The sequence below is a fragment of the Zeus faber genome (genome assembly GCF_960531495.2).
Source record: "Zeus faber genome assembly, chromosome: 21".
In the NCBI taxonomy this organism is placed as follows: Eukaryota; Metazoa; Chordata; class Actinopteri; order Zeiformes; family Zeidae; genus Zeus; species Zeus faber.
This window is the reverse complement of record NC_137208.1, coordinates 16,073,687-16,101,614: the sequence shown is the minus strand read 5'-3', so window position 1 is coordinate 16,101,614 and position 27,928 is coordinate 16,073,687. Positions and strand designations below refer to the sequence as shown.

Sequence of the window (27,928 nt, the reverse complement as noted above, 5' to 3'; positions counted from 1 at the left end):
ACGGCACCATGAGGCTCAGTTGGGTCAAGCTGGTGTTTCCCGTCCTGGCTCTGGCCACAGGCTCGCTCTACCTCCGCTCGATAAAGCACGAAGTCCATTCCCACGCAGAGAGGCTCCAGAGGGCCCAAGCCAACAACTCCATCAGCGGTCAGGGCATCCTGAGGAGGATGAACGGGGTGGATGCACACGTCAGCCAGCTGAGTGAGTCCGAATCTCCGGGATACTTAAATTCTCTGCCTACAGGCGACGATCGAAAAATGAAATTGATCATGAATGCACAATTGAGATGCAAGACTGTTAGAAATGTATTCTTTGAAACCTCTGGGAGAGGCAGTTTGCCACCTGTCAGGCAATAGTTGTTTTGTTTTTTAGATTATCTTGGTAAAGAGGTAAATTAAAGCGTACAAACGTACAAACCTGTGGATGGTGAAAATAGCTTGACCGTCCCTCTCCAGTCAAACTGCTGAGCAAAATGAATGAGAGGGAAGCACCGGGAGCGGTGAAGGCACCAGAGCCGATGGAGAGGAAGGCGGTGAGGAAGCTCTACCCCAACTCACCGCTGTTTAAAAAGTGGGGCGATGAGCTGTCCGAGGAGGAGCAGAAAGACGCAGAGAGCCTTTTCCAGAGATACGGCTACAACGCCTTCCTCAGTGACCGGCTCCCCCTGAACCGAGAGATCCCCGACACCAGAGACCACAGGTGAAGCCCACCCCCACCCCCACCCCGCGTAAGCTCGCAAATCTTGAGACAGTCCAAGTTCATATTCACCACGCAATCTGTCTAAATTCCAACCAGCGGCTTCATGGGCTTCAAGAAAGAAAATCCCTGTTGTGAAGCTTTTGATTTGAAGTAAAAATAAAAATCTTCCTTTAAGGTGTGTGGAGGAAATCCTTCTGCGATGATCGGTGAGGTTAATCTGCCCGCTACAAGAAAACAAAAACTGAGAATATTCAAGATTATTTATTCTGCAGAATAAAAAGATTCAGTACTGCTCCAAAGCAGTGTTCTGATCAGTCTAATCTTATTTCTGTTCAAGGGGGCTTTATACAACAACAGAGGGTGTGGCTTGGATGCCAACCTCAAACAGTTTATTCCCAGGAACTTGTAAATGACCTGGCAGATGCAGATTACAATCTTTTACAATGCACCTCCAGGCTCCCTGTGATTATTCTTTATCTCCTTACAAGGTAAACAGGGTCGAATGTGATCTGGTTCTTCCACGTAAGAATTGACATTGCAAAGAGAAAGAACATTTCTATTTAAAAAAAAGTTGGGGTGGTTCCTGGGAAAACAGAGATAATGTTTTAAAAAAAAACTCCCCCTCTGGAGGTAGAGGTCTTGGTCCTCATTCAAAATAAATGATCGTAAGCATTTTTCTCTCACAGGTGCGTCGGGAGAAAGTACCCGGATGACCTCCCTAGCATCAGTGTCGTGTTGATCTATCTGGATGAGGCTCTGTCTATCCTCAAGAGGGCCATACGCAGCATCATAGACAGGACACCGGCCCGGCTCCTGAAAGAAATCATAATGGTGGACGACCACAGTTCCAATGGTAGGTCTGCCAAATCTGCCTTTTCCGCTCTGAGCCTTTGATACACGAAAGACATCTGGCGTTACATTATGATGGGGCTTGGCGTGAATTGTGATGTTTGATCAAATGGACTGCATTTCTATATTACTTTTATAGACAGTACAGCAGGGGTGCCCACACTTTTTCGGCTTGCGAGCTACTTCTTAAATGACCAGGTCAAAATGATCTACCTGCATTAAAAAATGCTAAATATATTAATTTATATACTGAGTATACTTTATATATACAATATATGTTGGCGTACCTTGCATCACTGCATGAACCCTTACGGCACAATACAATTAAATACATTTATGGTCACTACCTTACTCTGATGACTTGCACTGAATGGAGTCGGCCAGGGTTGCATAGTCCGGACAGCAGCTGCTGGTAGCCAGCCTCAAGCAGGCTTCCAAATGATCATCAGTCATTGTGGAACAGTAAACCGTCCGTGAGCCCTGGACTTGAGTTGAATGTCAGCCTGTGGCGTCTCATCCTTCACTGCAGACAAGTTCAACTGAAACAGTGTTGCAATTTTTGATGCGAGTGAATTAACCTCAATATCTTCCCTAAATGAGTAGCATATAAATTAAAGTCTTGAAACCGTTTGTCAAAGTCTGACAGACAGTTTTCAATCTCCTCTGTGAAGCGCACACTGTGAAGTTGCGCACACGCCCCTTGGGTCTCCAGCTCTGATGCAAGATTTAGAAAGTTCCCCAAATCATGGCGCTGCAGCTTTGAGCACAGAAGTTGCATTTTTAGTTTGAAAGCATTAACTGAGCTGATCATGTTGACCACGGTTTTGTCTTTTCCTTGCAGCTCTAAATTAAGCTCATTCAACATGTTAGATCGATCAGATAGGTCAGATCGGTTAAAAAAATAATAATAATAAAATTGAATGGCGCGCGATCTACCCGCACTACCTTTGCATTCTACCGGTCGATCGCAATCAACGTATTAGGTACCCCTGCACTACAGCTACTCAAAGTGCTTCACAATATTAAAACCTCTCATTCCCCCAACAGAGAAAAGTAGTAGTTTGGGATTGGGTGCTCAAGGAGACCCAAATGTTTCCAAGGAGGAGCCAAGTGAATAAGCCAGCAACCCAATAATTATCAGATTTCCACCACATTGAGTATAACAAGGGGTTTGGCCAATGACTCATCAATTGATAAATATGATTTTTATTGCCCAGTAAAACAATCTTCCATTGCCATGTGGAAATGCACGGACATTCCAACTTGGAGCGCGGGGTCCCACGGACGTCAACACCTAAGTGCTTCTCTTCCCGTTAATCCGAAAGTGTGCTCTTCCTGCAGAGGATCTAAAGGGAAAGCTGGAGGACTATATCAGCTACATCAACGAGGAGCACCCCAATCTGGTGAAGAGGGTCCGACACACCGAGCAACTCGGCCTCACCCAGGCCAGGCTGTCGGGGTGGAAGGCGGCCGTCGGAGACGTGGTCGCCATCTTGGATGCTCACGTAGAAGTCCACGTGGAATGGTTGGTCGTTAAGGGGGGCTCGTCCCTCACTGGCAGCGCCTAGCTCTGTGGAATTTAATTCGCCCTCTAATGTAAACTCTCCATTATATCATGCCACACCTATTAATTGCCACGGCTTTGTGTGTACAGGGCAGAGCCACTGCTTTCTCGCATCAAGGAAGACCGCACCTTGGTATTGACACCGGTGTTTGACAGAGTCAACTTTGATGACTTGGAGGTGATTCGCTACTTCCCCGCGGCCGATGCCTTCGACTGGGCACTGTGGTGCATGTACGAGTCCTTCAGACCCGAGTGGTATGCACTGAAGGACGAGTCCCAACCCGGCAAGTAAGCCACACCGCCACATTACCCCGAAATCCTTTGGCTGCGAGAGCGTTGAGTCCACAAGGACGGTTTCTTTCACACCGTTTCGTTTGTTGTCAGGAGCCCTTCTATCATGGGCATACTCATCGCTGATCGGAAGTTCTTTGGAGAGATTGGAAGCCTTGACGGCGGAATGAAAATATACGGCGGTGAAAACGTAGAGCTGGGCATCCGGGTAAGCAAGTCACAGATTCTGTATCGGTTTATCTCGGTTTTCTGTTAACGACAGTTTTAGATACTCACATCTGTTTCCGGAGGCAGGTGTGGCTGTGCGGAGGCAGCATAGAGATCATACCCTGCTCCAGGATCGCTCACATCAGAGGGGCCCACAAGCCCTACCTCCCCGACCTGAGCGCCATGATGAAACGCAATGCGCTGAGGGTGGCCGAGATATGGCTGGACGAGTACAAAACCAACGTCAACGTCGCGTGTAACCTCCCACCTACGGTAGTCAGTCGATCAAAATAAACGCCGAAACGGCGAGACACGTCGCCTCACTCGGCCTTTTTACGCAAGGTTTGATTCCCCCTGAGCAGAACCACGGGATCGACATCGGGGATGTGTCGGAGAGGAAGCGGCTCAGAGAGGAGATGAAGTGCAAGCCTTTCCAGTGGTATCTCGATAATGTCTATCCGCTCCTGGACCCTCTGGAGGACCTGGCGGCTTACAGATCTGTAAGTCTTCAACGTCGGGAAGAGGCGCCGATTGTATGTTGCTGGCCAAGTTTGACGCCACAAGGGGGGGAGGGGTCGACAGGTCCCCTTCAAACATCTGTTGTTTCTGTTGACTGTTCAAGAGCATTGGTTTGGTGTCTAAATTTTGTGGTATATACAGTGATGTACAATGTAGGAATTTAGTCAGTGGCTCATCATCACTGGCGTTATCTTACGTTTGATTTTTTTCTTGTATTCCGATTTGCACGCAGAGGACACGCTGCTTCAAAATGAGTCAAAATAAACGTGATATTTATGCCATTTTGTACTTTACCCGGTCAGCTATCAAATGAACTCAAGCCCGATCTCTGCATCGATCAAGGCCCAGTCCCCGGGAGCACGCCCATTCTCTACAGCTGCCATTTTCTCATGCCGCAAGTACGTGTCATCGCTTCCGCCGCAGGCCGCAGGTCTCAATGTCCTGTGCAAAAACGGGTCTCCTTCGCTCGTCTCTGCAGGTCTGTTATTACCGAAACTGCGGTGAAATCTACATCGGCGGCATCAAATCTCACAAGTACAACAGCAACCGCTGCCTCGTAGACCCCGGCGTTGGACAATACCCGAGGCTGGACGAGTGCAAAGTGGCCAAACAGAAGAAATTTCACTTCCTGTGGGACTTTACACAAGTAAAGAAAAAAAAAAGATGCAATCTCTTCACATATAAATGTAGACCAAAAATAAATACTATATTGTGAATTCATGGCTCTTAATTCTTAAAAAGAAATTTCTCTTAATTCCTTTAGGGAGGAGCTATCCAGAATAAAGAAACCAAGAGATGTCTGGAGATTGCCGTTGGTGCAGACACATACTATAAGCTGATCGTCCAGCAGTGCACGCAGCAGCACTGGAAGATACAACACATTCTGAAAGGCACAGAGAGATAATAGGTCACCCCTTTAAATGTTACACTGACTTTCATTATGGTACACACTCTTTATCTTTTATTTGTGATTGTGCCTTTTTGAGAAATTGTTAAATATTGTTTAGCTGTGAATTCATTCTATTATTTTCTTGTCACTCTTTAATGCATCGTATTTGACGCATATGTTGATTTGACTTCTTTGTCCTTTTTCAGGGTTACAGGACGGAAAAGTGAAATAAGGAGCTTAAACGGTGTGCTTTGGTTTGCTTTTTACTGTTTATTATTATTTTACAGGATTTTAGTCACAAACTGTATTTAAATTAAACGGGTCCCTTTCTGGTTCAGCTCCTTAAAACCGGCAGATATGAACGTGTCCCACTTTTTCTGCCACATGGCCAGGCCTGTCTGCTTGAGGGGGGGTGGCAGGGAGCTGTATCTGCGGGAGAAAAATATTTGCCTTTAGTGATTCAGCTGCATGTCACGCCTTGGAAGCCAACAATGTTTTACAAGACGGCTCGCATGTCAGGACAAAACAAACGGAGAACAACAAACACTGCACCTGATGGAGTTCAAAGCCAGCTCTTTGAGAGTGGCCAGGTTTGCCTTCAACCCCCCGATGCCCACGAAGGCTTGGTAGAAGTCGTAGGAGAGGCCGGTGGTCCCAAAGAGGGAGGGATCATCGGAGCTGATCACCATGGGGTGGCCTTCCGACATCAGGACCGCGGCGGGGTGGTTCCGCAGGTCTGACACCAGCTTCAGCACCTGGGGATCAAACGGACATAAAAACGCACACTGATCATTAATTTTAATAATAATAATTATTATTATTTTTTTTTTTTAATCACAGCATCGATCAAGCTAATCAAATGAAACCAAGGCCTCCTTAAAGTGTCGTTTACCACTCTGCCGCAGATTCTCACTGTGCTTAAATGGAGTCCAATGGGGCAAACGCTTAATCCCTGTGATTATTCCGATAAAACATTTACCCAATGCAACCTCATCACTTCTGATGGAGCATTGCACCTGACCCGACCCCTTTACTTGCTCTTGGGGCGGTTGAGCCCATAAGCCCCAAACACCACCTCAGGGCTGTGTGATGTGCACAGGGTGACCTATGATGTCATGAATACTCTTCTAATAGAGTACAACCGCGGTTGGCCGCGTTTCCACCGCAGGAACTAGGAATCTTTGGAGGATTTACTTTTCCACTGCAGGGACCAGGGTCTAAATTAAGTCCTTGGAACCAAAAAGTCCCTGCTCCTCTGTGTGTGACACACACACACACACACACACACACACACACACACACACACACACACACACACACACACACACACACACACACACACACACACACACACACACACACACACACACACACACACACACACTAACCTGGTTTGAGATGGGACATAGCTCCACCGCCACGTTTCCCTTCCTGGACAGCTCCTTGGCCAGCGGGTGGTGGGCCAGGGCGTAGCCATGTCCGATCCTTGTGGTGTTGAACAGCAGGGCATCGAGGATGTTTTCATCCACGTCGGTGCCTTCTTCGTCTGCACACATTTGTGTGTATGTGTGTAGACAAAGCAACCCAGACAACGTAGAGGATCCCCAGAATAATGGAAAGCTTTAGTTTATCCCTCTCTTGTTCATAGCGTGTAAAGATGGCACATAAACATAGAGCATGAAAACCGTGAGTTTTTAATGGGTTACACAGAAGACGTAGTGCGTTGCCACAGGACAAAGAGCCCACCTGTCTCTCCGGCATGAAAGAAATACGGCAAGACGCGCCCCATGTCGGCCGGCAGCAACAGGGCCTCCTTGAAATACCAGAGCGTCCTCCCACTGTCCTCCCTGCCAACCTTCAAAACATCAAGTTATCATCCCTCCATCCATCATTTTACATATGGTCAGCTTTTTTATTTTTATTTTAAATTTTTTAAATTTTCATTTGGTAAATCAGGCGAGGGGTGGTTCCTACCAGGTCAAAACCGGCGACAACATGCGGGAAATCTCTCTGCATCTGCATGGCCTCCTTCACGGCGGCTTTGACGTCAGCCACGCTCAGAGCCCTGGAGAGGGGAGCGGTAGCCGACGTAAACAGCGTCAGCACATTTTTCATGCGATCAAATTGAAGCGGCTTTGTCAGCGGTTCTGATTTCGAGCACAAGATTTAAATTAGCCCGGAATCAGCGGCGGGTACCTGTGGACAGTGATTATGACACGAGCTCCGAGGAAGTCTGGGTGATCTCCCACAAAACGCTGTGCGACTTCCTGGAACGTTTTCAAGGACCAGACCTTGTCGTGAATGCTTCCGTCAAGCTCGTAGGTCTTAATTAGATAGAAATGGCCAAAGTTACTACACAGATCGGAAAAAAACAAGTTCATTTCTACTCGGAAGTTGACTTCAGCGGTATTACGTAAAGATCTGTTCAATACCAATCAGCTGGCTTTAGGGGGCCAAACGTATTCAGAAAAATGGGTGACATGACAACACAAACCCTTGAGAGACCACTTCTTAGTTCCAGATACATAATGTTGTCTTGGTAGAGCTCCTCCAGGCCTTGGTAGATGTAATCCCTCAGCACAGGAGCGTGAGTGATCAGCCCCGACGCCACAATGAAGGCTTTTTCAAACTTTTCCCAAACTATATCTTGACTGGGGTACGCCGCGTCCGGGTCCTCAGTGAACAACGTGAGGTTCCGAATCAAACTGAGAAGACACCCCCGTTAATCAAAACAGACATTTTCATTGGCAATCATGCAACGCCTTTACAACGTTCAAAAATGCACGGGTCAGGCGAAAGCGCGGGCAACCTTTTGTCAAAGTCTGTGGCGTCGCCCATTTTGGCCCGGAGGGTCTCCAGCAGCTGCCAGTGGAAGCAGTCCCAGCGGGGGAAGGGCTGGCGGTCCGAGAACAAGAAGCGGATGGAGCGGTCCCAGGTGAAGCAGATGTAGCAGCGTGGCCTGTAGGTGACGTTCTTCACCAGCCAGTCCACGCTGACCAGGGTGGAGCTGTGGATGTGCAGGGCCCCACCTGTCGCCAACACCACACACGTACGGCGCCGACTGAGGCTTAGATGCTCCAACCAGATACCGAATGAGAATGAGAACGTTACCGGTCGAGAACCTCAGCCCCTTACAGGGAGAGGTCACGTTACCTTTCGGCATCTTTTGCAGCAGCCCGAATATCGGGCTCCTTTGGATGAGGAGCTTGGCCTTGAAGAAGTGGACGGCCGGGGGAAACGACGGCGCCGCCATCTCCCGCTCTTTCAGCTGGTGGAGGCGCGCGTCAAGCCTCTGCTCCGCCGCGGTCAGCGCCAGCCTGCCGCCGATCTGCCTGGAGGCCTCCTCACGCATCAGCGCGTCCCTCTGGGCAGGGCCCGGGCCCCCCTGGCACGTCGCCCCAAACCACAAGAGGAGCCCGCATACAAGCTCAACCTGGACGCCTCCTTCAGGGATTGGAACCACCATGTCCTTGTGTTCCACTGGGTGGTGCTACTGGGATGTTCCTCCTTGTACATAGAAGGCAGCCATTGAAATGTAAACACTGGCGTTATTTGTGCTGCAAGGACAAACTGAATTGAGTTAAGACATGTGTCAAAAAGAAAAGTTGTCTAAACATTGTCGGTTTACATCATAGTTTACTTTGCGGCCTTAACTTGCATCTAACACCAGCTGTCACCCCAAGATGTCAACCAACATTGAACTAACATAACATTAAGAATCTAAAACACAACTGTCAAGACTCACAAATCAGAACGAGAATACAATATCCGCGTTAATCTCCAAGACCTTTGTGGGAACTGGTCTATAAACAACAAAAAAACCCCACTATGGTAAAGACATTTTAAATCCTGTTTCACAAATGAAAGACGTGATATACTCACAAACAATGAGCTTCGAGCGGTCCCTGGCTTCAGCTTACCAGCCCTCATAGCGCACGGCCACACACTAGCCCGATGAGCCCTGAGACGGTTCACAAAATACTGAGGGGAGGACCGGACAATCGAAGCATTTTTTTTTTTTTTTTTTTCCCCCATGACGAATGACCATGTGATGAACTAATGGAGGAAGCATGAATGGCCAATTACACAATAAACACAAACAAAAGAAAGGAAAATAAAAGCATCACGGTAGGGAGATATATATATTTTTTACTTCATGTTACACATTTTCACAATTTAACATGTTCAGACAGAGACAATAACCAAAAAAAACAAACAAACACAAACATACAATAATTTAGTAACGCCCTGAAAAGGTTGTAATTCATGACAATGTACAATAAATGTAAACAGCAATAAATTAACCCGCTCATAGTTCTGCTTATATTTTTTTTTACCAAATACTCAAGTCAATCAGCTGATTGGTTTGGAGCAAAGACCAATTAGCGAGACAATGCTCCATGCGATTTAAAATGTGGGCCAATGTGATTATGAGACCGGGAAGAGGAGCAAGAGGGAGATAAACAGAAGCCGCCGCGGGGGCTTGATCTAATCAGAGCCCGAGACGCTGAAAGATCCAGCCAATCACATCGCCCTCGTTCCCTCACGGCCACGGCGACTCTGCATGTTCCCGCTTCACTCAAGCCCCCCCCCCGCGTCGCACAGAAAAAGAAACACAGCAATACTTCACACGACCACAACGAAGGTGTCTTTTTTTTTTGTTGTTGTTGTTGTTGTTGAGCTGGAATCGCTTCAGTAGTAGTTACTTTTTACAGACACAGGAATGATATCGTTTTACACCACAAAATAAAAAGGGCAAATTTCGTCTTCGTTCTTCTGTCTAGGACGGCGGAATCGCTCAATCCAGAAATTTGCGGTTGGGGTTGGCGCCGAAAAGAGCCACTCGGATTTCAGGCATCATCTGGAGACAAAGAAACGGACGGTTTAACTCGGGAGACGACCCAAAACACAGAAAAAAAAAAAAAGAAATGATAATAAATCACGGAATACAATTGATTTCCCACCACTGTTTCTGTGGTAGGGGTTCGTTGAACCACACACTCTTAATCTTTTATCATCTTTTATCATCTTTAATCTTTTTTAGTCATCTTTTATTATCAAAAATAACCCTATTAATTTCAGGAGAACTATAATTTTCAGTGGCCATGCAGATGATTCTGTGACAAATTAAAATAAAAATTACTTTTCAAGTATTTTTACTTACGCAAAAAAAAAGGCTATTTTCGAGGTATTTTGGTACTTAAATTTCTGAGGACGCAATTCAAGCACTGCAAGCACCTCAAGGACCTGCTAAGAGCCCTGTTATGAAGATGGAATTGGCCTCGAAGCTTTTCGTGTGGGATACGGACGAAAGAGAACGTGGGCGTTGCATAATTCCATTGCAATGGAAATCTGGGAGCTGGAGTCTGACTACCTGCTGGGCCATGAGCTCCAGCCGGCTCTCCAGCGTGTTGGACACCTTGATCTTTCCGTTGGCGTTGTACAGCTCAATGCCTCCAGAGCTGGAGAGAGAGAAAAAAACCCCCAAAAAACATCCCATTACATCCTGTACAGATGACGACGCCCGGAGGGAGAAACGCACACGGTGACTCTCACATGTCCGGGGAGAGGAAGTTCTCCTGGTCGACGCGGACCTCCAGGTTGGTCTTCACCGTCGCCTTGTAGGGGGGGATGTTCCTCTGGATGGACGCCTGGATGAACAGTCCACATTGGCAGTAGTATTAGTACTTGAGTTGCGACGCCGCTCGTGACGCACACGCACACACACACACACACACACACACACACACACACACACACACACGCACACACACACACTAACCCACCTGCACCATCTGCAGGTCCTGCTTACGGCAGCGAATGGTCACCTGCGGCTCCAGGAGCTGATAGAATCCCTGCCGTTGCACATGTGGAAAGAAAATAAATGAATGTTGTATAACTTAGCCCTAATGTTCTTACATTTGTTGTATTATTTCAGAATCTTCTTTACTGCCAAGTAATTTTACACGTACAAGGAATTTGTCTTGGTGTATGGTGCATACATGAAACATAAATATAAAGTTAAAGTTGCTTTCTCTTTATTATGATATGATTGTACCTCACTACATTGTAAACAGCAGTTCCTTGGTTCTTTAAATGTTCTAGAAAGGCGTAAAGATCAGGTTTCCGCCCATTTACTAGGCAGAACACACAGGTCACATCTCCCTTAACCAATTTCCCCATGATTTTTAATAGATTTTTTTTTTTTTTTTTTTTTTTTTTAAAGAGAGAAACCTTCCTTAATATTACCTCCTGGAAATATTGAAATATTAGGGCTTGACGGATATAGGTTTTTCCAATGGCCAAAGCTGATATTTAGAGAGCAGGGTGGCTGATGGATGATATGTAATGCCAATATCATGTTTTGTTTTTTTTGCATCTGATAAAATTCAACAATTTCATTATCATCACAAACGAGACATCATTTCTTAACTTAAATGAACATTCAACACTAATGTTATTGTCTGCATTGTCTCCCGCGGTGCACATATTTTAAATTAAAAAAGTGTAGCAACTAAATAAATGTCTGTCAAACAAAAAACTGTCCTTGGTTTAACACAGACTTAAACGACATGGTATTCATGGGGTTCACTTTTCCATTGGTAACACCAACACTTAAGAATGGTTCTAAATGGTAAATAGAGCGTTAACCCAGATCCATCTAAATGGCCGTATGAAATGTAGGGTTTGAGGCTTGTTCAAGCTCTTTAAACATGCCTTTTTGGGGTTTTTTTTAAACTGGGGAACCTTTTATTGCTTTGAAACAGGTTCAGTGTTATCTGGGCGAAAACACCGCCGCCCGCGACGGGGAAGCGACCGGTTTGAGGCGTCGGCCGTTGGCGAGCGGATCCAGACTCACAGACCTGCAAGACCAGGCCGTCCATCAGCGCCGGGTACCTCGCCGGGTCCTTCGCGACGTTGCCGAGCCTCTGGCGGGCCTCGTTCAGCATTTCCTGAGGGAACACGATTGGACACCAGTATTGCCGTGTGGCCATTCACTCGCAGGGGGAAACCCCTGCCGCGCCGGCCGCGGTTCACGGACACTCACCGAAATCATGTCATCGCGCGCCTTCAGCACCTTTAGCCGAGCCTGATTCATCAGATTTGACATTTGACTGCGAGAGGGGAGAGAAAACACAAAATAGCATCGGTTCGGCCACGCCAGCCGACAGAGCTACACGGCTCACACTAGATTCATTGTCGGTCACTTAATGAGATTATGGAAATTGCCCGTCACGCGTGGTTATTAGCCCAGACAGAGGAAGTTTAAGACATGTGCCGTCTCCTGTGCTTTCCCGGCCTTGAGTGACTCACATTTTTTTCTGTTGCTCAATCTGCTTCTCTTTTTTCTCATAGTACTCCATTATCTTCAGCCTCTGGGTCTGGACAAGTCGACCCTTCTCAATGTTGAACTCTTCCTCTGCCTGGAGGAGACAGATACATCACAGAATGGCAGCAGAAATGTTTTTTGAGATGGAGAATTTCGGGGATATATAAATAACCGGGTGGAAAGTTTCGACGTGCAGACCTGCCGTTTCAACTTTTCGACTGATCTGATCAAATGCTTCGGTTTGGCTACAACTCCAACCACTTTATTTGACAAAATGTCATTATAAGCCCTGGTTGGATGAATGCAGCTCGCCCAGAAGATCTTTCAGGCTAATATGTTTACTAACAAAATCAACCAACTCAAGCTCCAGGCGATCAAGTTGACTGTGTAACACCTTTCTGTGTTTTTAACAACGCAACCTTAAAGAAACAAACCCAATTTGTATTGGGGAAAATTTATATCCATGTAATATTTACTATGTTTGCCAAAACGGCTGCTCCTAGTGGGTGAGTGGTTAGCCCTGTTGCCACAAAGCAAGAAGGTCCTGAATTGGAACCGAATCGGTTCAAAGTCAGGACCTTCTTGCTTTCAGGGTAGTTTCCATGTTCTTGGTGTGGGTTTCCTCCAGGTGTTCCAAACCCTAAAAGGCATACATATCTGGTGCACACCGCTGCCGATGCCCTGAATCAAGATATCGGCTCTAGAGCTGGAGTTGGTCCCCGAGCACCATAAGGTGGTTCCTCAAATAGTCAGCACGGGTCGAATGCAGAGGATGAATTTCCTACAGCGACCAATAAAGGAAAAATTACATTTATTCATTTATTTTTTATTTATTTTTTTTAGGCGGGCATAACCTCGTTTATTGTGGTGCCAGGGGAAGTTTGCCAAATTCTGGTTAGGTCTGGAACTAAAAAGCAAATACCCTTTGAATATTTGTTTTACTTTCAAACTTATTATTCATTCCAAGAAAACAGCCTCCAGAACCGAATTTCAGACTTTTCAATATCATTTCATGGCCTTCAATTTTTTGCTGCAATGATTAACATTCTTAAAGTTTGTTTGTTTTTTGATGAACCCGAGATAACCGGTAAACAGGCCTATTAAGTGCAACATGCAGCAACGTGCACTGTCATCGGTACATATCGATATACTGTATATACACAGTCAATATTGAAATTCACACAGGAAATAACTTTGTTATAATTTTGTTCAAACTCAACACTCCTGTTCTAAACACCAATATACCTGAATATTTGACGGACAGTAACAGTTTTGTTACTGTCTGTCAGAGATTGAAACATTCTAAAATCGCTATGGCTGGAAACGAGGTCCGGGTTGAAATGAGATACATTTCAAATGGTTGAGATGATCCTTCGCCAGTGTTCTACGGTGGAAAGATCTTGTGCAGTACCTTGGCGTCAATTTCTTCCGCCTTCTCATTGGCCTCCTGCTCAATGAAGGCCATCATATGCTTGATCTACACAAAGAGGAAGACAACCATGAGTGAGGACACACACGCACACACACACACACACACACACACACACACACACACACACACACACACATTCAGCTCTTTCAAAATAAAAGCTGGGAACAGTCGCTTGCCAGCTGTCTTCCCTTCCCCTGTTTTGTCGTTATGGTGTGAAATGTTTCTGTATTTTTATTTCATTACTTTCAGCGATCACTGGACACTAACTCGTGACCAACAAAAGGGCGGTAATTGTAAGACTACGTTACTCCTCCTGGACCCACATTAAAATGAAATTAAAATGTTGTTGGTTTTTTGGGGGTTTTTTTTGACATTGATCCCTGAAGCAGAATCGAGTTCCTCTTCTGGCATCGCGGCCGTCATGTGACCGTGAGGCTGTAGACGGACACGCGTGTGGACGGTATCCCGGCGCTCCGAGCCGGGATCGCAAACCCTTCGACGAACGCTGCTCCTGCCGGAGTTTAACGGAGCCCCGATCCAGCCCAATTCGATCAGGCCAGAGCAGAGCAGAGCGCTTAAATGCCAACGTAGAGTGAGCGTCTGAGAGTCTGAACGTCCCCCCCCCCGGAGCCGCCGTGTTTCAGAAACGAACAAACCCGACTGAAAGACCCCACGTCGAACAGAGACGCGGTGGTTGAAGGTTACAGGCTTCCACGCACCTGCTTCTGCACGTCTGCGTCGCTGAGCGCCATGGCTGCGGCTGTCGAGGCCTCCACGCAGGGAATGTACGTTCTGAAATCAAACCGCCGCCGCCCGGTTAGTGGGCGATCGGGTGATATTTGACACGGCGCGGCGCGACGCGCACGACGTCTGTTTACCTGGAAGTCGGAGAGACGCGGAGGGGAGCGGGTCGCGGCGGTCGTGACTCGCAAAGATGTCTGACGGCAGATCAGCTGATTCCCAACGTCACGTGAGGTGGACTTCCGGTCTAATAGCCAATCAGGTGCGAGCTCAAGTGCCGATTAGTAAACGATATATATATATATATATATATATATATATATATATATATATATCGTGTCTGTTTGTGATTAATGTATTTGATATATATATATATTTGTATTTATATATATATATAAATTGTATATATCTTTTATTTTATATATGTTTTAAAATTTATTTATGTATATATATAATTTTATATATATTTTATATGTATTTATTTATTCATATTTTATTATGTATATATGTGTGTGTGTGTGTCTGTGTATTTGATATATATTTATTAATATTTGTATTTATTATATATATATATATATCTCGTGTCTGTTTGTGATTAATGTATTTGATATATATATATTTGTATTTATATATATATAAATTGTATATATATTTTATTTTATATATTTTTTTAAATTTATTTATATATATATATAATTTTATATATATTTATTTATTCATATTTTATTATATATATATGTGTGTGTGTGTGTGTCTGTGTATTTGATATATATTTATTAATATTTGTATTTATTATATATATATATATATATATATATATATATATATATCGTGTCTGTTTGTGATTAATGTATTTGATATATATATATTTGTATTTATATATAAATTGTATATATATTTTATTGTATATATTTTTTATTTATTTATTTATATATATATATAATTTTATATATATTTTATATGTATTTATTTATTCATATTTTATTATATATATATGTGTGTGTGTGTCTGTGTATTTGATATATATTTATTAATATTTGTATTTATTATATATATATATATATATATCAGCTATATATAATTATATATATAATATATATGATGCATATAATTTTTATATATATATATGATAAATAATATAAATTATATATATTTTTATTTTTTTAGTAGATGCAGGGTATTGAAGGTCACATGATATTTACTTCCGGTCAAATAGCCAATCGGGTGCGAGATCAAGCACCGCGCAAGTAGACGGTTTTTAGTTTCTTCTTCTCGATTTTAAGCCCATACATTGAATCATTAGCATTACTATTTTGTAATTCAGGGAAATGGGAGCAGTGTGATCCATATCTGTCTGTACAAGCAAGGTACTCCATTTGTCTATTTTACTCCACTGCAATCGGTTGCGAGCTCGATTCGTCATCATTTTGATCAGGCGTTGAGTTGTGAAGACACGCGGTTTGTCCGTCCCGCTATGACGTGTTTATCAACGCTACTGTCCCCATGCCCTGTCCTGCCGCATGTCGCCAGTAGAGGGGGCGACAACGTGGAAAAATGACCACGACAGAGATGAAGTATTTAACATGTCTTTCTCTTTCTCTTTCTCGTTCTCTACCATTGGCTTTCAACGTACTTTTTTTTTTTTTTTTAAACATAGTTACATTGTGATAGTTATATAAATATAAAATTATAATAGTTACAGTGAATTTTTTTTAAATAAAATACTTTTTTATAAATAGTTTTGTTTTACTTTTTTCCATTTAGTGTTTAGTAATTATATATGGGATATATTATGTATGGTATATTTTATTAAAAAGTATATAGTATTTAGTAATTCCAGTATTAGCCCCCCCCCCCCCCCCCACGGTGATGCTATCTTATTTTACTTTATACATTACTTTTACTATATTTTATTTTACTTTACTTACTTTATTTAGGTAAACTTCATCCACATATTTATTTCGGATCCCTGCCAACTCATCAGATATCACAGCCGACAGTAAACGAGCTTTATTCCAACTTTTATTGCAAGTCATTGTGATTCTCTCTACCTAAATAAAATGGGATACAGTGGGCCTAATCAACATTTTTATTTTTTTAATCCTATGAAATATACCACCAAATCTGACCCTTGACCCCCCCCCCCCCCCACCACACACACACACACACACACACACACTCACACACACACACACACATACACTGACCCCTCTGCAACTGCAAATACTTAGAGTTTCTTGAGAGGGTTGGGACTCCTCCAATAGATACGATATAATGGGTTGAGAGAGAGAGAGAGAGAGAGAGAGAGAGAGCGCGCGCGAGCGGGCGAGCGAGCTCTGCACAGTGGCCGTGCCGGGTGACAGCATGCCCGTCTGCCTCAGTGTCTGCGTGTGACTTCTTTGTCTGGCAGTCGCTCTCTGATCCTTCGCATCTGTTTGTCATCTATCAAGCGACCCAGCGCTGCTAAAAGAGGCGTGCAGGTAAAGCGCATGCTTTCATTTTCCTTCTACAGTATTGTCTATACATTGCGCTTCGGCTCGAGCAACACCACAGTGGTCCACAAGCTCCATAGACAAGGGCTGCTTTGTTTACTTCTCTCTTACAGCAGGTCAGCCCAGGCATAATAAAACACATTCCATGAATTGAGCATGTCATTCAATCGCCCGGACCTCGTACGTGTCGGTCGGGACTAAATTTCCGTGGATAACCACATCGGCGGTTATAGGTCATCAAAAGGTCACTCAGGACTACTTTTAAATAGTGAAGGAAGACGTCCGCCGTCGGTAGAGGGGTATATAGAGCACCCCTCTGTGGGTCAGGCCTTGATTATTCCGGTTGTCAGTTCCTTTTCTTGATAAGAAGTTCTACAAGTTGTTCTTCCGCACTTCCTGTTTCGTCCTGTCCGAGTGACCTTACCTCAATTCTGATTGGCTCTCGGCCACTGATCTCATCGCTGGTATTGTGTTCGCGTACAGTCAAAGTCATTATCATATAAAGGCACTGTCCAACATCACACTGATTGTTTTCCACCACCTTAAACGGATCTTTGGTGTTTTTTTTGTTTGTTGCCGGGATAGGATCAATGGGAATCCAATTACTTATGTAGGCCAAGTAAACGAGGATCACAGTGCGGTGGAAACGGTTTGTTGATTTCTTAGCACGGTAACCCATTGTGGAAGATTTTAAACGCCCGACTGGACGGCTTAAATCTTCGGGGACATTCGCCCCAGCGGCTAATGGGATCCATTCTTGTGCGCCGCGACCCGCAGGCCTCCGACGCAAGACAATGTGCTGCTTAGGCCGGCATTAAACCCCTGACAACGGGGTGGAATGTAGTCCAAATCCCGCCTTGTCTGGTGACTTACAGGGCTCAGAGAGGTGCGGCGTAACTATTTCAATGACATATACACCAAAACACGATGAAATGCATTTACTAGTTTTAAAAACACAAGCAGTGTTGGGAAATAAAGGGAGGGTTTTTCTTTGTGATATCCACTTAGGGGACCTCCGGGTACCGGGGCATAGGGTTGAAGGCACGCCGAAGGCATCTCAAATGTCACCGCTTGTACAACAAGGGAGAAATGGGTTCTCCCCCCTTAAAACAATTTCCTGTGTTCTCTCCGGACAGTTTACCTTACAGTTTGTTTACGGTTTATTTCCGCTATTTACACACAACTGTAGCTCAGGAGCAAATCTGTTACAGTTCACCTCCTGTTGCAGATGCTCCTTATTGCCGATGCCCTGATCTGTTTATTTATAGCGGTCTCCTTCTTAATCCCCCAGATTTTAGATTCTCCGCCTGAAACCGGGCTAAAAAGTGCCCGAGACCTCCATAGAAACAGTATATTCAGAAGTGATTGAGTTGCATTACGTTTCCAACAGACTATAGAATCTTTGCGTCAAGTTTCGCCGGCACACGGGGAACATACCGGGAATGTGACACTACGGTACACAACGGAACAAGTGTTCAGGGTATCTATTGCGGGTTTTTACGGGCTGGTAAATATTTTCCGTCCGAAAATCTGGACACGGCACACAGGGTGAAGAGGGTCACCCTTACGCTGCACTGACCAGCGCTCAAGGAATTCGTAGAGACTCCAGGGAATACTCTCTTGATTTAACCCAGCCGGGCCATGCGAACAATATGTCAACATCCGACGCCTTTTTGTAATGACAGTATCGACGCGGGGCCCAGTGGCGTCGCATAAATCTTACATCACCTTCCCTGCGAATTCCTCACTCCCTCACCAGTGCTCACGCCATTTGAAATGGCTGCCAATGTCGGGGTGACAGATGAAGATGTATATGGTGTCTAAACATAGAAAGATATGCAGGGACAGAGCTATACATAGACACAGCCACTGCAACGCAGACAGATGGGTGAGTGCGTTTTTCCAGTCGGAACTTGTGTCATCGAGGACACTCGCCTCAGAAAAAAATCCACCTTATAACGAACAACATGAAATGTAATCTGAATAAATATATTAAAGTAAATGTAATTTTTTATATATATATATATATATATATATATATATATATATATATATATATATATATAATTTTTTTCTTTTTTTGTGGTTTACCATGACTGTTAAGATGATATAATAAATTATATGAAATCATATGAAATGAGTAAAAAAAAAAAAAAAACACCAACAATAACATTACCATACAATTACCATTATACAAAAAAGGTTGCTCCACTATGTATCTTGACTGATGTGTTCTACCGTGCCTCTGCAGCATCCGGCCTTCATTCTGGAGGAAAAGGCCCCAGTGGAGTCCGGCAGGGAGGATGGAGGTGGTGGTGGTGAAGCCACTTTCCTCCCTGGAGGACAGCGGCCGGAGTCGCTGACCTCCACCCCCGCCGGCTTGCCTCCTACACAGGAGGAGAGCGGCGGGCCGTGGCAAAGTGAGAGTCTCCTGGCAGAGTCCTGGTCCACAATGGGGGATATGGACCCAGAGGACACCAAGAGCCTGGACAGCAGTGACGGGATGGTCCCGGCGGGAGAAGAGAACAACCACTCCTCCCTCTCCGACATGGTCCATGTGGAGCGGGAGGAGGCCGAGCTGTTGGAGGAGGCCGCCAAGGCAGCGGTGGCGAAAGAGGAGGAGGAGAGGGGCAGAGCGGAGGAAGAGGAGGAGGAGGAGGAGCTGCAGAGCAGCGTTTTGAGTCTTCTAGGAGGTGAGAGGGAGCTGGCAGAGCTCAGGCGGGAGGAGCAGGACCTCCACGCCCCGGAAACCGGGGAGATCCTGGTGTCAGCGAAGAAGGTCCAGCGGTCCGTCGAGTTCATGCAGGTGGTCCCACCAATGGCCATGCCGCCCCTGCCCATTGTCAAACTACAGCCCCCTTCCACCACCTCCACGCCAGTCCCCTCAGCCACCACCTCTGAGGTGGAGGAGCTCTTTTCCATGCAGGAGCTCCACCCTCCTCCGGTTCTGGTGCCCGTGGCTGGCGAGCCTTCGGCAGAGAGCCACACTGACAACCGATCGGAGTTCACACAGATTCCCCTACTTCCTGAGGAGAAACGCTCTGTTACCGTGCCAGAGGAAGCCCCGATGAAGACACATCAGCCCCAAACCGCCGCTCCACCCAGCTCAGCGGAGCTGCCACTGGTGCTATGTGGCAGTGCAGCTGTTGTAGCTGTAGTGGGAGTTATGGTTTATGGTGCTGTGGCCTACTGCAAAAAGTAGAAAACCACTTTATCTGAACACGTAGCACCAGATCAACGTAGTGTTTCATGTTTTTTTTTTTTTTTGTTTTTTTTTCCCCTCTAATGGTATAACCATCTCTTCACTTCCTGTATTCTGGATTTTACTGTCTGGCGATGGTCGCTGCGTAGTGTAATTACTGTTGGAAAAATTTTCAAGTGGATGTTCAGATGCTTTTTGTGCTACCTCAGCTCCCATAAGAGCTCAAGGCCTTCAATTTCCGGTGTACAACAACTGTTGCACGAGTTAATCCAGATCTGTAAAAGAAAAAAAAACGTCACGAATGAAGTCACCATTTCATGCGAAAAATCACAAATCTTTGTTATTCTTTTTTTGTGTGGTTCTGTTTCTCAGTTTATCACCCTGAACAGCAACATTAAAGAATTATCCTAGATGGGGGACTTATTTGATTATACCATGACCAGCTCATGTGATGCACCATATTGTATACATATTGTACACACCACATTTACTGATGCCATCTAAATTGAATGCCATCGAAATGTACCTCCCTGTTCATGCCCCTTAAGGACCATGTAAAATGGTAATGAATATAATTCCGTTATAATGTTTGTTGTGACATAATTTGCATTGTACACACTAAACAGTGCATCCATATTTAAGTCCATTGCACCGTCCCGTTTTGTTTAACTCTCTCTGCAAATGGACAGAGAAATAAACCAAGTGGATCAAAAACATATCACACGACACAGAAAATGTGGTAAACAGAAGAGGACGGAAAGGGAAGAGGGAGAAAATGTGACACAACCAGTCAGAATTGTAACACGTGGGTTTGATCCTCACCTGATATTCAAGTCTCCCAACGCTGAGTGGCAAAGGCGTCCTGAAGGCCTATGGGTCAAGGTTCCCGCCGACCCCTGTTAGTTAACAGGCGACACTGCACTCAATCAGTAAAGCATTAACCGCGGAGCTAAAGCTAAAATTGTCATTTCAAAATCAAGAGTAATTTTAAATTACTATATGATTCATACATAATTCTTCTTTCTAAAATTCTAAAATGTGTGACATTGATATCAACAATTGGATCGGGATTTAATTAGCTAGAATTTCACTGCAAAGTGAAATGGATGAGAAAAGTTCTGATTTTGATGTCGCTTTTCAATTGAAATGTACCAAGTTCAATTTAATTTATGGCATTATGTCTGATAGTTAAAAAATATATTTTTAAGTTGTAGAAAGTGAATTTCTGAAATTAAAAAAAGAATAAAATACATCAAATAAAGGCAGCATGACCCAAAAGCTGCACTGCCTGGCAGGCTGCAAAAAACAACAACAAAAAAAACAAAAAACAAAAGCAAAAGCAATATTTAAATAATGAATTGTTTTACAATTACACTTATATAGACAAGTTTAAAAGCATTCAAATATATCTCAGTAATCTCTAAAGACAAAAGGCTGCTTGTTCTTCTACAGTGTGTGCCATCACACAGATAAGGCTTCATCAACAGCTTGTTTGTCCAGTGTGTGCCGGTGACTTCAAACTTCTTGATTTCACCCATGTGGCGGAAAATAAAGAAGTAGAGCGGTGGCCGGCTGCCCTGCGGTTTCATGCGGCTATTGAATTTAGAAGAGGAAGGAAAATGCTTCTTTGTTTGCAAAGTGTCCCGCACACCTGATCCACCATTAAAAAAAAAAGGAAAAGAAAAAAACCTGTCTCTCTCTCTCTCTGGTCTCTCTCTCTCTTTGCAGCTCCATTTGTATATTTTTGTTTTGTTTTGCCCCATCTCCCTTTGTTCTCCTTTATCTTTCTACTTATTTCACTCCCTGTTCATCCTCCTTTCTATCTGATCAACCGATCAAAGAGAAACACATATAAATACACTAATTGATTCATAATTGTCGGTGTGTGTCAGGGATCCGAATTTGTAAATCGGCATGAGCACCAAACAACAGAGCCCCAACGAGGCCAAATAGCCACCGGCAAAACTGCAGGTGCACCCTTCGTAAAAAAAACCTGCACTCACGAACCAGTCTCGACAAAAACGACACATCGGGAGCTCCACAAAGCCAGAATTTACGGCAGGAAACCTCTGGTACCCAAGGCCGACCTAAAAAGAAACACAATGCTGCGTGCGGAGCAGAAAAGCCTGCACCACTGAGCAACACACACACACACACACACACACACACACACACACACACACACAAAATAATGTGGTCTGATGAGTCATATTTCACCCTTTTTCCTAGATGGGGACAGATTTATGTTGAGAGAAAGGATGCCTGGGACCCCAGCGGTGGGGGATCCGTAATGGTAGGGGCAGCCGCCTCCTGGGAGTCGCCGGGTCCAACAGCTTCTCCACCGGGGTCATGCGGCGGTCAAGGGCCGCGGGGGTCATTTTACAGGGAAGGACCAGGCACGTCCCACGGCGCCAAACACCGTTCCCCCCTCACGATGTTCCCCTACCAACCGAACCTTCCTGGAAAGTTCTGTAGGGTGCAAAGCAGAGCTCCACCCCCTTCGTCCCCAAAATAACTGGAGGATTTTTACACCTGGAAGAATGTTGCGATGTACCCCTACCATCAGATTCAGGACTTGTGTGGCAGCGTTCCTAGAAGGATTGCAGGTGTCCTGAAGGTAAAGGTCGTCCCTGCTGCTCATTGCTTCCTTGATTCTAGCGGTTCCTGCATTTTGTCCACCCCCTGTATATGTATGTGCAGGTAGGTATGTCCTACAGGTATACCTCGGTTGTTTTAGATGACACAAACATAACATCTTGAACGGCAGCAGAGTTTTCTTTCTTTTTTTCTCATTTGATTCCAAAAGATCTGAAAAAAATAAAATAATATAAAAAAAATTTAAAAAAAGAAAGAAATGACATATAGTTTGAGGTGTAGCGCTGCGGTTGCAGAATTTATGGAGGTCACTTGACAGAGGTTTCGACATGAATGGAAAGATGGAAGGATGGAGAGGGAAAAAGGTGAGGGTTTGTGGTTCGGAGTTTTTATCAGCGCACTGCACAGACAGGAAACAGTCCAACACACACACACAGACACACGCACACGCACACACACACACACACACACAGACACACACACACACACACGGATGTAAATCGCAAATCACCCAGCGCAGAAACGTCCACTCTGAAAGTCGTGTTTCTTCGTGGATAGAACCAAGGCTGAAATTCAAAGTGAAATAGGACACAAAAATGAAAGAATCAAGATCAAAACTTGGTCTTTTGTCGAACTTTTTGACCAAAATGATCCACAAAACGTGATTTGTCTTTCCTTGTTAAAACCTTTAAACCCCATAGTAACACCCACCTATTTCCTTTGGGCTTTGAATGTGCACGAGGTCTGCGGTGTTTGCGTGTTTGTGCCCTATTTCTTCTCGCGTGTGGTGTCTCTGTCGTTTTATTTCTGCGTGTTTATTTCATTTTCCTTTGACCGTTTCCTGTGCAGCGCTCCGGTCGAAACGACTCGAAATACGCTCCATAAATAAATTCCACTCGACCCGACTGGATAAATCTTTTGCCTTGCTGTAATCTGTGCCCATCTATTGCCGCCTTGTTTCCACGGCTCTTTCCACCTCGCCAGCGACTGAGCCGAAAGGGGAACTTCTGGGGAAAAGTCGGTTGATATTTAAAACTGGTGTTTGGACCTCTCCGAAAAAAAAAGGAAGAAAAAAACAAACAGCGTTTATTGGAAGGTGGGTTTGACTTGAGGTGCGGTCCGAGTTAAACATCATTAACCATTAACCTTCCCAGGTGCATTTGAGGTTTGGTCAGCTTGGTCGGATAGAATCTGCATGAAAATATTTCATCATCATCATCATCATCATCATCATCATCATCACGTACGACAGATAGAAAATCCGAGTTGAAAGAAAGTTTTTGTTTGCATTGTAAGATGCGGACTATAAATGCTATAACTGGGAGTAGTCCCTGCATAGTCCGAGTGACTTACCTAGTTACCTAAAAACCAAGTTAATTTAACCACCATTAACTATGTATAGTTAATGGTGTATTAGGGTGTATTGGGGCCGTAAAGAATCGTTTGTAGATTTTTATGGTTTCCAATTGGTGTTGGATCTTTATAAACTGAGATATCAACTGTCCTTTAATATGGTGTCGCTTCACGGAGCACACTGGTAGGACGCCCAAATGTTTTGGTTTGGCTGAAAAAGGGTTTACCCCACCCTCCCCACCACACCCACCCTGGCTCTGATTTAAATTTACAATAAACCCAAGTGAAAAGCGTCTCTTAGTATTGATGTGTATTTTTAATAAATACCACGCTATGCAAATGTGTGGTTTCTGCTAATCCTCGGCTTAGTGAGCAACGGGCAATAAAATAGATTATTATTTTTTTTTTCTTTCCTAAATTTAAATCTCCGTTCTGTGAAAGTGCGATGGTCAGATCTCTATCTCATCTATTCTTCCCCAAAAAGAGAAGTATTGGTCTACGACATGACGTTGCCGCAGTTAAACCGGCCAACAGCGAACACGTATTGGATGTCAGCCCCACATACTGTATATATATACCTGGCAAAAGGATGCGTACCTGCACTCCAGGTGTAGCTATATTATAGACGGAAGAAGAGCGATGGTCTCCACGTGGGGTAACACTCCACCATACAGGATGGTGAGTCATGAAAATACTACCTTTCCGAAAGCAATCCTTTAAATGTATTGGGAAAAAGTACCGGGTATTCCCCATTGGGAATCAAAAGGTTGATATGTGAGCGCTACTGTCCGCTCATTTGTCGTGGTGAATATCAGACTTCATTCACGTGTCCGCCGTCCTCAGACGTCCCCGGACAACGACCTCAACCAGCATTTCCAAGACGCCATCGAGGTGATTCAGCAACACTCGGACAATTCCTACTGCGAGTCGGGTGTGTATCTCCGCACGCCAACTCACAGCCTTCCATCCTTCGAGAGGCGACAAAAATTCGAATTGCGACTTTTTTTGATCCAGGCGATCTTTGGTTTGTGCGCTGATGTTTGATTGGTCTGCCTGCTCCTTACCCCCACCGTTCAGAGTACAAGTACTTTGAGACTCTGGGGCAGCAGCAGCAGCAGCCTACGGTGTGTCAGATCTCCTGTTGCCTCGTCGCTCACCCTCCCGATGTGCCCGGTCCCACGTACGACTGGAGCAACACCGCTGTGAGTAGAAACTCCCGCGAGCATGTCGGCGTGTGTGTGTGTGTGTGTGTGTGTGTGTGTGTGCGTCGAAGGCGACACAAAATCCAACCCTGAATTTGACGCGTCTTCCTCAGCACCACTCTTGGCCGCTGGTGGTCCCCGACGTCTCCCTGGATCAGCCTGTAGCGGCGGAATCTCCGCAGTTCTACCATGTCTTACCGCCGCCGAGGAACGTTAAAGGTAACCAGAGGGGTTCATAGACTACTCTAACCCCAACGATTAGTCAAAATAAACATTCTTCCCTCCCCCAGAGACGGAGGAAATCTTATGACAGGACTATCAAGGAAGTTAGAGGAGCAGACGTTAAGACTACAGTACATTAGAGATGAGACAGTTCAGACATTTTCTATCCACACTCAGGTCGGAAGAAGCTGCGTCTGTACGAGTACCTGCACGAGGCTCTGAACGACCCCAACATGCGGGACTCCATCCAGTGGACGGACAGCAGCAACGGCACCTTCAACTTCATCTCCAAGAACAAGGAGAAGCTGGCCGAGTGCTGGGGCCGGCGCAAGGGCAACCGCAAGACCATGACCTATCAGAAGATGGCGAGGGCCCTGCGCAACTACAGCCGCACGGGCGAGATCCGCAAGGTGCGCCGCAAACTGACGTATCAGTTCAACCCGTCGGTCCTCCAGAGGATCGGGCCCGGGCGGGAGCTGGCGAGGCCGGCGGGCGGCCACCCCGCGCAGGAGGTGCCCCAGAGCCAGCTGGACGCCGAGCAGAGCTGCAGTGGACTGGCGCCGCCGGACTGGTGCAGCTGGTACGGCCATTACCCCTTCCAGGAACATTATGACCTGGCTTCCAGCTTCCTGCCACACAACTGCATCAGACACTGAGCTGGTTTGCAAATGTTTGTCACTGTCAGGCAGAAAACATTTTTCACAGACCGGACTCGAATAACATGTTATATGGTCACTACTAGTATGAATAATGCGTATCTACAAATTGCTTGTTGGGTCCATAATGTATACAGTGGAATTTTACAATATATAATCAAAAGGTTCTGTGCATCTTTTAAGGTGCAAATAATTATGTGTACAGTATACTGTATACACGACCAGAGTTGAGCACCCTGTGCTATGAAATACGATATATATATATATATATATATATATATATATATATATATATATATATATATATATATATATATATACACAGTATATTGATATATTATTCTGTATATTGCCCCAGTATTTATTCAGGAAAGCTCTACTGTCCTTTACTTGCTGTATTGTTTTTGACAATTTATCAGACTTTTGATTACTTGTATATAATAATAAAAAAAAAAAATCATCACGTGTGACATCTTTTTCATCTCCGTAGTCCTTTTTATATGTTTTTGGGGGTTTTAATCTTGTGGAGTAAGTTGTGCAGAATACATTTTTTATGTTGTCTAAACAAAGGTGAGGCAGTCCTAAGAGCGGATCTTAAATTTAACACTATAATTGAAACAATTGTATGTATTCCTATTCTATTCTGGTGGACGTGTGAATTTTTTTTTAAATCCTTTTTCAGTGGTGGAAATGTGAGATGATGTGTAATTTAGTGTGCACTGTCTTGAATTCCCCCATGGTATTAATAAAATGTTCATTAATTAAGTAAAGTGTCTTATCTCAAGTGTCAGTGTCAAGTTAAGTGATGGGAAAACACATGAAATGATGATGGACAGACAGACAGACAAATAGATAGATAGACAGATAGATAGACAGATAGATAGATAGATAGATAGATGATAGATAGATAGATAGATAGATAGATAGATAGATAGATAGATAGATAGATAGATAGATAGATAGATAGATAGATAGATAGATAGATAGATAGATAGATAGATAGATAGATAGATAGATAGATAGATACATACATACATACATACATACATACATACATACATACATACATACATACATACATACATACATACATACATACATACATACATACATACATACATACATACATACATACATACATACATACATACATACATACATAGACAAGACAGACAGAGAGACAGACAGATAGATAGATAGATAGATAGATAGATAGATAGATAGATAGATAGATAGATAGATAGATAGATAGATAGATAGATAGATAGATAGATAGATAGATAGATAGATAGATAGATAGATAGATAGATAGATAGATAGACAGACAGATAGATAGATAGATAGATAGATAGATAGATAGATAGATAGATAGATAGATAGATAGATAGATAGATAGATAGATAGATAGATAGATAGATAGATAGATAGATAGATAGATAGATAGATAGATAGATACATACATACATACATACATACATACATACATACATACATACATACATACATACATACATACATACATACATACATACATACATAGACAAGACAGACAGAGAGACAGACAGATAGATAGATGGACAGAATTGTACAGCAAAACATTCAAACTTGTCAAATGTAAGCGTCACAACAGGAACATAATAACACAGGGCGTTTGGACACCTTCCTTCATCAAGGGGGTAAGAATT

The 27,928-nt window shown here is 44.2% G+C and overlaps 5 protein-coding genes across 6 annotated transcripts; 3 read left to right on the top strand and 2 right to left on the bottom strand.

Annotated features, from left to right (window-relative positions):
• Window positions 1–8: 8 nt before the first annotated feature.
• On the top strand, window positions 9–5,255 carry LOC307246652 (putative polypeptide N-acetylgalactosaminyltransferase 8; the record flags this gene model as incomplete). The annotated part of the gene is made up of 12 exons (XM_080022638.1): window positions 9–201; window positions 456–699; window positions 1,386–1,552; window positions 2,890–3,073; window positions 3,203–3,400; window positions 3,497–3,611; window positions 3,698–3,883; window positions 3,973–4,110; window positions 4,432–4,527; window positions 4,608–4,775; window positions 4,893–5,072; window positions 5,225–5,255. 11 exons carry the CDS (start codon window positions 9–11, stop codon window positions 5,031–5,033), a joined length of 1,830 nt encoding a protein of 609 aa, XP_079878764.1. The 3' UTR covers window positions 5,034–5,072; window positions 5,225–5,255.
• A 71-nt stretch (window positions 5,256–5,326) lies between these two features.
• Window positions 5,327–8,484, bottom strand: ada2b (adenosine deaminase 2b; the record flags this gene model as incomplete). Its single annotated transcript, XM_080022637.1, has 9 exons — window positions 5,327–5,447; window positions 5,571–5,773; window positions 6,407–6,564; window positions 6,765–6,873; window positions 6,993–7,083; window positions 7,215–7,342; window positions 7,513–7,723; window positions 7,828–8,047; window positions 8,172–8,484. The coding sequence occupies 9 exons, from the start codon at window positions 8,482–8,484 to the stop codon at window positions 5,327–5,329; spliced, it is 1,554 nt and encodes a 517-aa protein (XP_079878763.1).
• A 662-nt stretch (window positions 8,485–9,146) lies between these two features.
• On the bottom strand, window positions 9,147–14,762 carry atp6v1e1b (ATPase H+ transporting V1 subunit E1b). 2 transcript variants are annotated; one of them, XM_080022059.1, is made up of 10 exons: window positions 14,659–14,738; window positions 14,500–14,572; window positions 13,760–13,825; window positions 12,333–12,442; window positions 12,067–12,133; window positions 11,882–11,971; window positions 10,805–10,873; window positions 10,575–10,669; window positions 10,393–10,480; window positions 9,147–9,879 (listed from the first exon to the last, which is right to left on the bottom strand). In XM_080022059.1, the coding sequence occupies exons 2-10, from the start codon at window positions 14,530–14,532 to the stop codon at window positions 9,817–9,819; spliced, it is 681 nt and encodes a 226-aa protein (XP_079878185.1). In that variant the 5' UTR covers window positions 14,533–14,572; window positions 14,659–14,738; the 3' UTR covers window positions 9,147–9,816. The 2 variants fall into 2 exon arrangements, with proteins under 2 accessions (XP_079878185.1, XP_079878186.1); XM_080022060.1 differs by having other exon boundaries at window positions 14,500–14,762.
• Window positions 14,763–16,841: 2,079 nt separating this feature from the next.
• LOC307246714 (uncharacterized protein) lies at window positions 16,842–20,627 on the top strand. The gene is made up of 2 exons (XM_080022710.1): window positions 16,842–17,001; window positions 19,265–20,627. The coding sequence occupies exon 2, from the start codon at window positions 19,466–19,468 to the stop codon at window positions 20,213–20,215; it is 750 nt and encodes a 249-aa protein (XP_079878836.1). The 5' UTR covers window positions 16,842–17,001; window positions 19,265–19,465; the 3' UTR covers window positions 20,216–20,627.
• Window positions 20,628–22,763: 2,136 nt separating this feature from the next.
• spic (Spi-C transcription factor (Spi-1/PU.1 related)) lies at window positions 22,764–26,243 on the top strand (the record flags this gene model as incomplete). The annotated part of the gene is made up of 5 exons (XM_080022636.1): window positions 22,764–22,832; window positions 25,007–25,094; window positions 25,241–25,365; window positions 25,482–25,584; window positions 25,765–26,243. 5 exons carry the CDS (start codon window positions 22,764–22,766, stop codon window positions 26,241–26,243), a joined length of 864 nt encoding a protein of 287 aa, XP_079878762.1.
• Between the last annotated feature and the right edge of the window lie 1,685 nt (window positions 26,244–27,928).